Source organism: Temnothorax curvispinosus, unplaced genomic scaffold (genome assembly GCF_003070985.1).
Source record: "Temnothorax curvispinosus isolate PA1 unplaced genomic scaffold, ASM307098v1 QBEX01001249.1, whole genome shotgun sequence".
Lineage (NCBI taxonomy): Eukaryota > Metazoa > Arthropoda > Insecta > Hymenoptera > Formicidae > Temnothorax > Temnothorax curvispinosus.
Window position 1 is genome coordinate 1 of NW_020211029.1, and position 14607 is coordinate 14607.

At 41.0% G+C, this 14607-nt stretch overlaps 1 protein-coding gene across 3 annotated transcripts in view; it reads left to right on the top strand.

The window, feature by feature from the left end:
• Positions 1-1066: 1066 nt before the first annotated feature.
• Positions 1067-14607, top strand: part of LOC112461598 (vesicular acetylcholine transporter) — a 99232-nt gene continuing 85691 nt past the window's right edge. For 2 of the 3 annotated variants that reach the window (XM_025026919.1, XM_025026936.1), the window contains exon 1: positions 1067-1316. Coding sequence is in view for 1 of the 3 variants with exons in the window: in XM_025026928.1 (XP_024882696.1) it covers positions 3048-4814 (1767 nt within the window). In the remaining 2 variants the exon portion in view is untranslated. Of the gene's footprint in view, positions 1317-2873; positions 9667-14607 lie in introns of those variants that run through there. The other variant, XM_025026928.1, reaches the window with a different exon arrangement.

Below are 14607 nucleotides of genomic sequence, written 5' to 3' on the forward strand. Positions count from 1 at the left end.
CCGCCAGAGAGTAGAAATGATGAGATTAAGAATGGAGATTTCGTAAAGCGGCTGTTTTCATCAAGCCAATCAAGTCCAATTCCCCCCGAATGTAGCTCGTCGTAATGTTGCATAACGCGGTCCAATTGTCGCCCAAGAAATCCTAGTATTCCGGTGGAAATTTGCGATCACCCGAGCGACACGGGTAATAGGATATCTGCCCTTAGCCCTCCGCAAACAACGGCGCACGAAATAACACGTGGCTGCCAAATAACTATATTGCGATGCGGCGAAGGGGAGCAAAAATTACCTTGGGAAGTTACGCACGTGTGTAATGCCCGGTCTTCCTCAAATGTACATGGTATAGGGCTCGGGAAATGTTATAGATAGACGCAGAAACGCTAAATTTAAATCCGCCCATTGGTAACGCGTACATAAGATAATAGAAAGGTTAGTAAAAATTGTGTCGATAGTATATATGCGAGAGAGAAAGAGAGAGGACGTATGAATATGTAGAGTACGGAATACGCGTTGCACACGATGTTTGCCTCACGCACGATTGCAGCGGGTTAAAAATATATGATGACGATGAATTTTAACTCTCGAAGGTCGACGGACTCTGTCCCACCCTTCCAACGTTATCAATTCCGTCCTATTAGAGGGGCACGAATTATACACGTTAGCGTATAACTCTATTATTAAAATATGTGTATAGCCTCGTAACGCGTATTCTAATATTTTCCATGTTTTTGTGATAAAAAGGAGCTATTGTTTTAAACGCGGGTCACTAGATCACTTGGCTGTCTTATCCAATTCTTTTCTCTTCTTCTGACTTATGTCCATTTCCATCAATGCGGATTAACTTGCCTTTTATCTTTTTCTAGAGCTCTATAAAGAATAAAAGGCAGGTTAAACCGAGATTAAAGTTAATCCGCATTGGTAGAAATAGACATTATATTATATAGTTATGCTTGACCCAAATTGAAGGCGCCGCGAGTTCATCAAAGATAAATTTCCGTTTCCGTGGCACAGATTTGCAACTGTATCCCCCATTCATTCCCGGGCTAATGGAACGAATTTATCATTGTCTCTCTCTAACAGTCCGCGAATTGTTCGACCGCAAAATATTGTCGCCGTTGCAGACGCGGTTGTGAACTCGGCTGAAAAGGTGGAGGGCCCGGGGACGCGAGGAGCCAAGGAGTCGGTGAACGACTCGAAGGACGAAGACGGATCGGACGTCGCTTCGACTCTGAGCGGCCTGCTCGCCGGTCTTCCGACCTTGGCGGGCTCCCAACGCCTCGCCAATTCCCTCAAGCAGAAGTTCGCCAGTAACTCCGGTAAGTCGGTGAAACGCCGTTTTTTTTTACACGTGCGGTCTTCTTTCGTACGTCGGGAAGACTCGTTGCCGTAGTGGAGCTCGTCGATCGATCGCGTTGCGCCATTAACGAGAGTCACGATGATGACGACGATTGACAGGCGCCATTTCGCAAACGCGCGAAGAATACGCGGAGGAGCCATCGCGTCGTTCCGGACGGTCGCCCGAAGGTCCCGGCTTAAATGTTAGTTCGCGTGTTATTATAGTAATTTTCTATCAACCGGGGCACGCGTCTTTTTACCGTCGTAAAAAATTCCTGACAAATTAGGATAAGATAACGATAGAGTAAATAAATAATGTAACTGCAAGATCCTCCGATAAATAATTCACTTCTCGAAAGAAATAAATTAGATTAGGTAGATTGTTAATCTAGATTGTTAAAATGTCAGGAAAAAGTTGATAAGTGCACTTTTTGTTAACTGCACTTGTCAATCGTTTCCGTCAGACCGCGAGATATTACTTCAGTTTCTTTCTACGATCTTCAAATCTTTTGAGAAACACTCTTTAAGTTATTTCATTACACTATTAAAGTATAATTTAAATCCGCCATTTTTTATCGTGCTTTTGCGCTATGCTTCTGGTAATTAAAAAAATATATAAAAGGCGAGGAATTATAGAAAAAAAATTTAAAAAAATGAAAAAATTGCATCTATAATAAAAGAAGAAAATGCCTACTTTAGCGCAATTCTTTTTTTTTTCATGGAGTTACTTTAGCTATTAATTTTTTCTAGCTCCGATAAATAACGATAAATAAAATAATGCAAATTTAAATAGTAAAATCTTTACATAAAATAATTTTTAATGGAACCCAATTAATATACATTATTTATTTTTTTTATCTTAATTGGTCATTGTTTCAACGATCGAAAACTTGACAAAGAAAAACAATATTGTCCACAATTACTACCAAGCCATTCCCTTCGACACTAACACCCGCGAAGTGATTAGCGATGACCCTGATGACAAGCACGTCACATCGACCCTCGCCTCTTGTTTTCTCAATACTTTTTTTCGTGCTGTTTATATCTCCGCCGTAATGCGATACGCAATACACCAGCAAGGCTCGCTCAGGTACATAGAGTCGATCCCGTGACGTCTTATCGTGGGGGAGCCTCTATCCGGTATCGTGTTCTCTTTCACGCGCGCGAAGGGGAGCACAGCCTACGAGGAAAAGCCAAGCCGAGTGCGGGCGTGCGTTTCCGCAACGTGTTTCTTTCGCGCACGCAAGACGGTAGTTGATGCGTTCATGGTGCTCGCGGGGGTTACAAAGCTGGGGTCGGGGGGTTGAGGGGTGATGGGTGAATGGATATCGTTTCGCGCTGACCACAGGCCGGGTCAGGGCTCCCCTATCTTCTCCTCTCGGCAACTCTTTCCCTCAGTCCCGAGTCGCTTCTCCGAATCCGCGTTCTCGCGAAGCGGTTTGCCGTCGCGCGTATAGAAGCGCGCGCGGAAGCGTGTTGCACGCGAAGTCAGTTTGTTTCCGCGAGCTAATCGTTGCCAAATCGGTGATCTGTTGTAGGTTACCCCCGGCCCGGCCTGATGCGCGCCGCCCCAATCGCGACGATCTCGTCGTCACGCTCGCTTCCCGAGGTCACACGACTGGTTGTGACCGCGGTTAGTCCCTTCCACTAAGACACACACAAAAAGACCCAGAAGACGCCGGTCGCCCCGCGAGCGGCTACACCTAGGAACCATGACGACGATACCGATACTCAACATGGAGTTCGGTGAGCTCAAGGAGATCATCTGGACGAAGCTGCAAGAGCCGAAAGCTCAGCGCAAGCTGATCCTGGTCATCGTCTGCGTGGCGCTGCTACTGGACAACATGCTGTACATGGTGATAGTACCGATTATTCCCGATTACCTTAAATATATTGGCGCGTTCGGCGAGGTCGAGGAGGAACCGGTCAACGCTACTGGCGCGCCTAGTCATCACGGCCAGGACTCCGCCACGGGGGTGCTATTCGCGTCGAAGGCAATAGTGCAACTGATGGTGAATCCGTTCTCCGGCGCGCTGATCGATCGGATCGGCTACGACATTCCGATGATGATCGGTCTCTGTATCATGTTCCTCTCGACCAGCGTGTTTGCGTGCGGCAAGAGCTACGGCGTGCTGTTCTTCGCCAGAAGCTTGCAGGGCGTTGGCTCCGCGTTCGCCGACACCGCCGGTCTCGCTATGATCGCCGATCGCTTCACGGAAGAGTCGGAACGCTCGAAGGCGCTCGGCATCGCACTGGCGTTCATCAGCTTCGGCTGCCTGGTCGCGCCGCCGTTCGGAGGTGCCCTCTACCAGTTCGCCGGCAAAGAGGTGCCGTTCCTGATCCTGGCGTTTGTTAGCCTGGCGGACGGTTTCATGTTATTGTTGGTGATGAAGCCGATCAAGCAACAAATGCAAGATCGCCATAACAATGCCGCCAAGTCAACGATACCGATCTGGCGGCTGCTGATAGACCCGTACATCGCCGTGTGCGCGGGCGCCCTGATGATGTCCAACGTCGCGCTCGCCTTCCTCGAGCCGACGATCTCGCTGTGGATGGAGGATACGATGACGCACGACAACTGGAAAATTGGTATGATCTGGTTGCCGGCCTTCGTCCCGCACGTGCTCGGCGTCGTAATTACCGTGAAGATGGCTAAGCAGTATCCGCAATATCAATGGCTGATGGCGGCGGGCGGCCTCGCGCTCGAAGGTCTCTGCTGTTTCATCATACCGTTCTCTAGCTCGTACGTGGTGCTGATGATACCGCTGTGCGGCATCTGCTTCGGTATCGCGCTTATCGACACCGCGCTGCTGCCCACCCTAGGCTACCTAGTGGACGTTAGGTACGTGTCGGTGTACGGTAGCATCTACGCGATCGCCGACATCTCGTACAGCTTGGCATACGCGGTGGGTCCGATCATAGCCGGCGGGGTCGTCGAGGCGATCGGCTTCACCGCCCTGAATATCGGCATCGCCTTCTCGAATCTGCTCTACGCGCCGGTCCTCTACTACCTGCGTCACATCTACGACTTCAAGCCGTTCCAGGACGAGGCAAACGTGCTGATGCAAGATCCGCCCGACAAGGAGTACCAGACGTACGTGCTGCAGGAACAGCGGCCGATCACCGGCGAGATCGGCAACCATTTGAATCAGACGCGTATGGAGACGAATATCGATCAGGGTTACGATCAGAACTATCAGACGGCGGGGCAGATCGGTTACGATCAGCGCGCCGGCGGTTATGGCGCGCAGAACACGATCGGCGGTTACAACCAGCCCGCTCACGAGCAGCCGCCGGTCTACAATCAATCGGCTGGCTACGCTCAGCCCGGCGACTACGGTCAACAGAGGAATTACGCGGCCGAGCGCCAGGATCAGCGGGGTGCTGCCCAGGCTGACATAAACCCTTTCAGAAGGCCGGATCCGGCGGATCAGCGGCCGGCCGGGGACAGCAACCCCTTCAGGCAAGGGATGTTCTAAAGCGACGTCCGTCGCCGAGTGTCGCCGTAGCGGTCTAACTGATCGCGCATGCGCGTCCCCTTTGCTCGAGAGTGTGTTCGAGAGTCTTCGTGACAGGCTTCCACTTATATCGGCAAGAAAAAGAATCGACGTCATCGCGGAGCACGGCGGCTCGGCGGTACTCCCGGGCAGCGATGGCGATCGGGACGCTCGATCAGGGGTGAGGGGAGGATCGCCGATCGCGCCAGCGCGGCGTTCCGCCGAATCTCGATCGTCCTCCGGAGTATCGTCGGTGTTTATCGGGGATGGCAGGTGCAACGACTTCCAAAGTGATTCCCTCGTCCTGGCTCGAGCTTCCGTGCGCAGCTGGTAATACGAGTTGCGAGGAAAGAGAGGAAAGGAAGAGACGGGACGGGTAGGAGACGTTGAGAGAAGTGGAAGGGAAAGCACGGTCGGATAAGCACGCGGAAAGGACAGTAGTCGTCTTCGTCGGGAATAATAAGGACCTTAAGGAGAATAACTACATCGAAATAAAATTAGAGTGAGAAGACGGGGGGATGTGTCGGTGCTATGGAAGAAGGAGAAAAGAGACAATATTCTTTATTCGGGCTGCAAGAAATCATTGCGCGAACTGTAGACGGATCGAAAAATAGAGGGAGGATTCACGGCCGCGACGAAGGCTTCCCATCAGCAAGGACCTTCGCTCGCGGATTGCCGCTGGGCAAGTCTTGAGTTTTTAATGCTTTCGTTTGAGAACCGTACATTGCTGAACGGAAATATCATATCACTAATTAAGACGTCAGAAATCTAGGAAATAAGGCTTTAAGTTAAGTAGGCGATTGTATAGTTGTGGGGTTGTGATGAGGGCGGTCGATTTGCCCCACGAATCGCTCTGTATTGGCAAAGTACTCTCATCTCTGCTTCGATTTTTAAATACTCGTTACTAAAACGCCATAGACAGCATGTTAATAGTGAAACTTATATTACAAGAATTGTTTTCGGTGATTCAAATAAAACGCGTATATATTCTAAAATTGTTATTTGTTACATATTCTATTATTAATAAACAATGGGTATAAGCATTACGAACATTGATGGAAATGGCAGGTAATAATTAAAGCTGTTCTACTAAAAAATTTTTATTCCAGGTAATTTTCAATCTCTGAAAGCTTGTCCTTATACTCATTCCTTGTCTTTAAAGGAGATATGAAAAGAAAGTTATTTCTGCTATTTTTGAACAGAATCTAAAACGATGTCTTTTGCAATATTACCAACAAAAACACACATATAGCGTTAGAATTCTAAAGAAGTTGACTTCTATTTTGTTAAATAATTAAAGATTGATAAGTTAATTTTATAATATAACCCTAATATTTATAACATTTTACGATGTTTTTCTCTAATTATAATTATCTGTTTCTTCGCTTCAGTGTCATACGATTTCTTTCGCACTAATTGAGTACTTTGCCGCAATAATGGAGCAATATCAGTACCAAAGCGCGAGCGCGTTAAAGTAAACATATCTGTATTTTTATGAGATTACTTTTCTAATTGTAGGGATATATATTTCGTTCGAATACTGGTCACAGGGGGGGGGGGGGAAGGGAGTTCGGTTCACGCGGAAAATCGCGTGTGATATCTAGACGTATCTAGGCGTGCATAATAATTTCTATATGTATGTAAATATATCAAAAATTTTATTATGTGTCGGAGTGACTTGGACGCAAGGTTTCGCGGTGATTATCGCAAGCTGCTCTCTCAAGATGCATTTCTATTTATTTTAGATACATTATTTACTCTATTTTATTTTTTTTAATTATTCTAAAGTAATAATTATATACTTTAACGTTGCTTTGCAGAGCAATGCACACATGCATAATTATTTTTTAAAACACAAAGCAGGGTGAAAAAGAAAAGATAGAACAAAATTCCTTTCTTGAGTTATTTAGAAGAAGATTATTTAGATATATAAAAATTTGCTTTTACGATTTTTCTCGGCGATAGCCGGCAAGCCTTACGGCCGAGGGCACAGCACACATTCGTACCTACTCGTCAATACTAAGAAACATCGCGAGAAGCAAATAAATAAGTTGTTAATCAACTATAGCACTATACACACATATACCGGCACGGCGATTACATCGCCGGCGTGTTGGACGCGAAAAGAAGAGGTTCCTCGATCGTCAGGGAATCCGTTTCGCTCGCGTCGATCGGACTTCAGGACCACTCGCCCATCGTCGCGCGGATCCTCGAGAATTGATTCGCGAGTGCTTTGAGTTAATTCAGTGCCTGAACTTTGCAGTTTTTATCCCCGTGGTCGCGTAGTACGAGCGAATAATTGTAAAGCTCTCCCCATAATAGATACATATCCAAGCAAGTAACCCGACCTAACGTAACGTAGATACACTCTCTATATTAGACCGCTATACATATGTACCTAAACATAGGCTACGCGTTTCTGTTTTATAGCCGCGTGGAAGAGAGAAAGAGCGTGTTTTATCCTCCGCAATGACATTTCGTTTCTATGAGCTGGCCTCTAAAGCTAAGGATTTTACCAGGTAACGGCAACGTCTGGCCTGGTTGATGGTTATCGTCGCGATTTCGCCGAACAAATCGAGCGAAGGTCAATGCAATAAGATCTCGAAAGTAATTAGATAGATTTTGTGCTTCTCTAACTCTTTAATATTGAAATGTCACTTTTAGCTGAAATCATTAAAATAATTAGATATGTTAATCAAATTCTAGGATACATTCTCAACTGGTAATTTTTGGTACTTTAATAAACATTCTTTTTTTCGCTCATTATTTTAAGAATTTACATTTGTGACGTTAATCTCTTATCTTTTCGATTCAAGACCAGTGAGAAATCGAGTTTACAAATGTTACAATGTTAAAGTGATTATGTGATAATTATCGGCAAGGCGTTGCGTCAGTTGCACTACGGTTATACATACACATTACTATATATATATTATTACTATATATATATATATATATGTATATGTGTGTAATGTGTATGTATATATATCGTATATAAAATTATATTCGTAGCTTCTTCTGCTCTTGTAAATATATATTACGCGCGAAAATGAGAAGAAAGGAGCTTTTTCCTTCGCGTGAATTCGTCGCGTATTGAGTGTCCCGAAACTGTCACTCCTTTCTTTTTCAGTTACGAATTTTTTTACCTTTATTTTTGTAAGAAAAGCTCAAGCTAGAATTCTGTTAAAACTTTCGCTTAAAATTGGATTTTATTTGCTTTCTATCTACACAGCTTACTATGCGAAATAATCCGTTTCATTTTCAATCGCGCTTACGTTTCGATCGAAGCCACGATAATCGAAGCAAGCATTCGTTGCTCGTTCGACTTCTCTAACAAGTCGTCTTCGTGGTCTTCGATAGTGGCAGTAGTCCCGGGGCACTCGGTGTATCTTGCCTACTTGTATCATATCGTTTGTAAGTGTTGTGAACGCGACAGTTGTGTGTACGTGAGTATAGAATCCTCTTTCTTCTGCGTCGGGACTGAAGGCCAGTGCTGGGCAAAGGTGTTATTGTCTTGACACTAGGAATAGAATCTGAGGATTTTAAAAGTGAAATAGAAAACTGAATCTTGTTGGAACGAGATAAGTTTCTCTTTGAATAAAGAAGAAAAGACATATACATATACATTTCTCGCGTTCCTCGAAAAATAGTGAGTTACTTTTTTAAAAACATAGTAAACGCATTAAAAAGTTTTTTGTTTTACCAAAAAAAGGATCCTTTATTGAAAAAATATTATTTTGTTCCTGATAATTATTTTTCTCTCGAAAAAGGAAATTATCGCTAATTTCATTTTGCTTTTGAGATCCTCAGCTATAATTATATAATATGAAAAACTTACTGTTATTGTACACATACACAAATTTCGTTAAGTTTCGACGATTATATGATGTATAATTTGTTATAACTGTTAAGTCGGAGTGGAAACGACAAGAATTTTCTTTATTGTGTACAGAAGATTCCTAAATTCCACATATTAATAACCTGTAGATAATTATTGGACAATTTGCGGATAATTCGTTGCTTCTTCTACGCTTGAGAAAAAATTCTAAATTAAGAAAGCGATTTGGAGTCTTCAAGATATTCATCGATTTAGGCTCTTAAACTGCTAATGTGTAAGTAGCTTCCTCGGTGACATACATAATACGTTGTGCAAAGCGAACGAAGCGCAAAGTGCGTTCTGTATATATATCAAAACCTTGCTCAGCACTATCGGGAACGACGTTTAGAGTGAAAACACGGGCGCTAGTTTCCCAACGATATTTTTCTCACGTCTAATTCCCAAGTGTTGCGAAGAAGGGAGACGGCGAGATGGGAGCAGTCCGTTACGACAGAACATCGCAATACGCGAGAACACATATCACAAGATGGAGGGAGGGCGGAACGAGGAGAAATGGTCACCGGGATTATATGTATCTAATTATCCGTGCATAATGTATATTATCCGTGCGCGATGAAGAAGCGATCGTGCATCCCGAGATTATCCGTAAGCGTAGCGTAACTTAACTGCAATACATCCGCACTTTGCGCGTAACATACACACACATAAAAACACACACATGCATATACATATATATATATATATACACACACACACAACACGCAGATACATAAAACAGGTACATACATTCAGTATACATACATACACTCGTGAATTCTATAATTATATACGCAGACACACACACACACACACACACACACACACACACACACACACATGTATGTATATTTATTTGATGAAAAACCAAGTAATTCGAAATGCGTATGTAATTGAAATCCTATGACACTGTAATATTGTTGAACCGGTTATTAAAGATGTCATTGTTACCGAAGAATACTACGTGTTGCACTTTATGTCACGCCAGTTTGCCTCAGTTTAAGGAGTTCTAGGGTCCGACCGAAAGAATCTTTTTTAATTTCGGCCGAAACTGAAAACGAATATTCGGCCATATGTAAATTTCTGTCGAAACCGAAGCTTTCATGGGAATCCTAGAAAGGCCATATGTACATACGCGCTCATATACAAGAGGAAATGGTGATAATATGGAATCCCACTTTGTTTTTGACCGATTTCTTGTAAATTATAAGCTTAATTTTTTCATTCCTGATATGTTTAGGTTCTTTATTCTATTGCCAACCCATTTCTAACTTTCAATTTATAATTCTTCACTTACAAGATAAGTTGTATAAAGCATTATCAAAAAGTGAGCAGTTGAGTCGTAAGTCATAATGTGCTGATTATTAGACCCCACTATTTTTTTAAGTGCAAAAATATAAAAAAAATCACAAAACGTTGAATGCTTTTCAAAAAAAGTAATCGATTAAAAACAAACTATTGTGAAAGAAATACATAGTAAAAAATATATTGTCCTATCAAAATAGATAATTATATAATAAAATAGTTAAAAGAAGAAATTTATTTTCTTTCGTCTATCGGCAAAAATCACATATACGTATTCTTTTTTCTCTGCTCCTGCACACTCATTGTGAGCTCAGACTACATTGAATCCACAGACGTTGACCCAGTGCCTTGGGGGTCCATAATACAAACATTGACATCTTGAAAAACAATAGCGGCTGCAGCAAAATGAAAAGGACTAAATATTCTTAAACACGTGAAAATATTAGATAATATCATATATGTTAAGTGTCTGGCTCTAAAAGTTATCTGTTAATCATGGATAGTTACAAATAAACAAAGTTTTACGTACTTTTTGAAAGGTTTGAAAATCGACAAAACAGAAATAGATTAATTAATCTACCGCCATTAAAGAATCAATGAACCTACACAGTTGGAAAACTTGTGTTAAATTTAACACAATAAATCACATGTCCCAAACGTCCACTCAAATTTTTGTATTAATTTAATATAATATGGATGTGTTAAATGGTAACACTGATACTATGTTAATATTTCAACAAAAAAAGAAATATAATTGTGATCGTAATTTGAAGTCAATTGGGTGTACAATTAACATAACTTTTATGATGAAATTAACATATAAGAAATGTTCTGTTTACATTTTACAAATGTAAACAACTTGAAAAGAGTATTGATTTTACTCTATAAGAGTAAAATCAACACTCTTTTTCTGTTTTCAAGACATTTAATAAATACGTACAAATTGTGTTACTTTAACATATTTTTAAAATCATTTTAATAATTTTACATTTTATATTTGTTAAGTTCACTTAAAATAGCAGACATGTGTTAAATTTACACATGAATATGTTTATTATTTGACACAAAAACTTTAACCAGCAGATTTTTTCATAAAAGTACACAATAGGGGTATTCAAATAAGTTAGAGTTTAATGGTTTGACAGGTTATGTCGGGTTAAAGTCGGGTAAAAAGTTAATTTTTACACTTTTAACTCAAAGATTAATGTGATAGGTTAATGAAACAGTTATGTATTTTGCATAACCTTAAAGAGTAGCGCGCCCAAAGTTAATTAATTAACTTTTTACTCGACTTTAACCCGACATAACCTGTCAAACCGTTAAACTTTAACTTATTTGAATACCCCTAATGTTTCCAACTGTGTAGCGCTTTTATCGCCTAGAGAGATACCTAATAAATAAGTTCTGCACACTTTTAAAGTACAGCTAAGTATTCTTGAGATATTAAGGGGTTCCATATTATCATCTTCTCCTCTACTGTACACTTTTTCTTTACAAATATCATAATTTAATTATTAAAATAATAATTACACATATTATCATAATCCTATTATTAATCCTATTATCACAAATTGTAGTATGCTATATACTATCCGCAGTATCACAATCATACTATTTTAATAATAACAAAATTACTAAACGTAAAATAAAAGTATTTTTTAAATAACTCTTTAGAAAATCTGAGGAAAATAGTTTCGGCTACGTCGCCAAAACTCTCTTCCAATTTCGGCCGAAACCGAAACTCCGATTTTTGGCCAAATCTGGCCAAAACCGAAAAAAAATCGAATTTTCAGTCGGACTCTAAAGGGTTCTCATCCAAATATTTATATAATCATAGAAACAAATAATCTTTTCGGGTGCTATTTTTTATGCTTTCGAGATTTAAGTTGGAATAGTCGCTTTTTCCGAAAATTTCGATTTTCATAAACATTTCTTTCACTTTGAGAAGCGTCAGTATAATAGTAAGTAAAATAAAAATATTTTAATAAAATGCAAATCTTTATGACACATGATCTGGGAGAGGAAAAGGGTACAAATGTCAACTCTTTGTAAATCCATCTTCGCTCGGTATCAAGATCATAATAGGATCGCTTATCCTCTTCGTTCGCTCGCAACACGCGAGAGAGAGAGAGAGAGAGAGAGAGAGAGAGAGAGAGAGAGAGAGAGAGATGCAGCTGACAGTCCGACTCATATCGGTAACGCATACCGCGGGATGCTGCAAAGAGTTGGTCGGCGAGGAGGAAGAGGAAACGGGGAGGCGAGGAAAGAGCTTAAGCCCTTAAGAACATTGTCGTGCGGCACGCGCCGCGTGGGATTCGGGCCTAATGAAAAAGCGAGCGAGAAGAAAGCAAGGCATTCACGGGGATGTCTGCGGGGCCCTAGTGTCACCGTAACCCCATCAAAGTGTAATAATATTTATATTAGGGTGCAGCCCGAGAAAAGAGGGAAGGGTACGCCGCGCGCGATGGGGCTGGAGGCGAGCGAGATGCTTCGTTCGGGGCGTCCACCCCATCTGCTGTACCGGGTGTCTCCTGGTAACGACCGGTCCGCGACTCGTTCGTTCCGTAGATATCGATCGTGGCCCCGTTAACGAGCGCGCCGCATCGATTTATCAAACGAGGTATATATACATGAGGTACACTCGAATAATCGTGCGCGTTTCTCGCGCTGTGTAAACAAAAGCTGGATTACGATTACGTGAATTTTGCTGGCGTAATCCGGAACCACGACTTTTAATAGGAACGTGATAATTTTGCTGGTTTACTTTTCATTATTGTGAATGAAATTGATTTACATTTCGCGCGTTGTATACTCATCGTGAAAGGCGTGTTTGTCATTCTTTTGCCAAAAAATTGAAATGGTTTTTTCTCAAAAAAACGTCACTGCGTGAATTTTCAACCTGTGATCAATTACACGAGAAGATACTTTGGTAAATTAATTGGCCTTTAGAAAAATTTAACAGAAGCTTGACGTAAAGCACGATTACTGACAATGAGACATTTTATCTTGGAATCATATAAGAAGTATGAAAAAATGGAGTATTTTATTATATTTAGAAATAAAAGCAGAGAAATAATTATTTTAGTTAATATAAGACGTATAGACCCAGACAGTATGTTTAAAAGACGTTTTTACGACGTATTTTAGGCATGCGTGCTGTCTGGTCGTGAATTACATGTGCTCTTATTACTGAACATCTTGTACAACAGACAAAAGTATGATAAAAAAATGCAACGAATTATTTTCTACTTATGATGTCTAATTATAAGCATAACAATTCATTTCAGAACCATTTTAGTTCTTCGCTACGTAGGCCAGTAAAATAGAGTCTGGAAATGGCAAAACTGATAGACAAGCTAATTTTTTTATGGTGAGTAGAAAGTCATAGGAGATGCCCGAATTCACAAAGTTCCAACAAAATTTCCCTGTGCGTCGTCGGCTATCTTGAAAATAGGAGTAAGTTTGAATATCTCGGCTCCTATTGGTCAAATTTTTTTTTAGTTTTATAGAGAAAAATATTTGTTACAACTTTTGTTTGAAAAATTTTTTAATAGCTGTCAAAGAAAGAAGTTACAACCAAAAAAGTGCCGTCAATTAGGGGAACATTGAACATTTTTTATTGACACTTATATTGCCCCTTGTTGGTTTTAAAAAAATGTTCAAATAAAATTTTGTAGAGGACTCAATTTTCTACATTTTTTGTATATCTGCTTTTGCGGTGACTCAAAAAATACCAGAGATAGAGGACGCCAAAGTATGTCAGCAAGACTGTACCCAAAAGAGAACTTTTTTTGCGAACTGTGTTTTGGTTGAATTCTGGACAGTAGACAACAGAGTAGGCCTGCGTTGCAGGGAAACGGTTTTTACGGGACCAGATGCCTTTGTGTGCTCCGTCGACAGTTGTGTCATTTTGGGTTAGTCGTGAACTGTATTTCGAGCGTTTCGGAGTGAAACTCTACCTCAGTGGTGGTGCAGAAAAGAGTTTTATAATGTACGACAATTCACAATAAAACCGCGAATTTTCCCCACGAAAAATAGCATTTACTAGACACAGTCAACTTTGGCGCTCTCTATCTCTGGTATTTTTTTGAGTCACCGCAAAAGCGGATATACGAAAATTGTAGAGAATTAAGTTTTCCACAAGTTTTATTTGAACATTTTTTGATAAAACCAACAGGGGGAAATATAATTGTCAATAAAAATGTTCAAATTGACGGCACTTTTTTGGTTGTAACTTTTTTTCTTGACAGCTATTAAAAAATTTTTTAAACAAAAGTTGTAGCAAATATTTTTCCCTACAAAACTAAAAAAAAAAAAAACGAAAAAATTTGACCAATAGGAGCCGAGATATTCAAACTTACCCTTATTTTCAAGATGACCGCCGATGCACAGGGAAATTTTGTTGGAACTTTGTGAATTCGGGCATCTCCTATGACCTTCTACTCACCCTCAAAAAATTGGCTTGTCTATCCGTTTTGTAGATATTCGGTGTTTTTGATGCTAATTTTACTGGCCTAACGATAAAGCGTTCGTTGTGCGCACCACTTATTTTGTGAAAATTACATAAGTCATACATATAGGTATACTTCGGTCGCA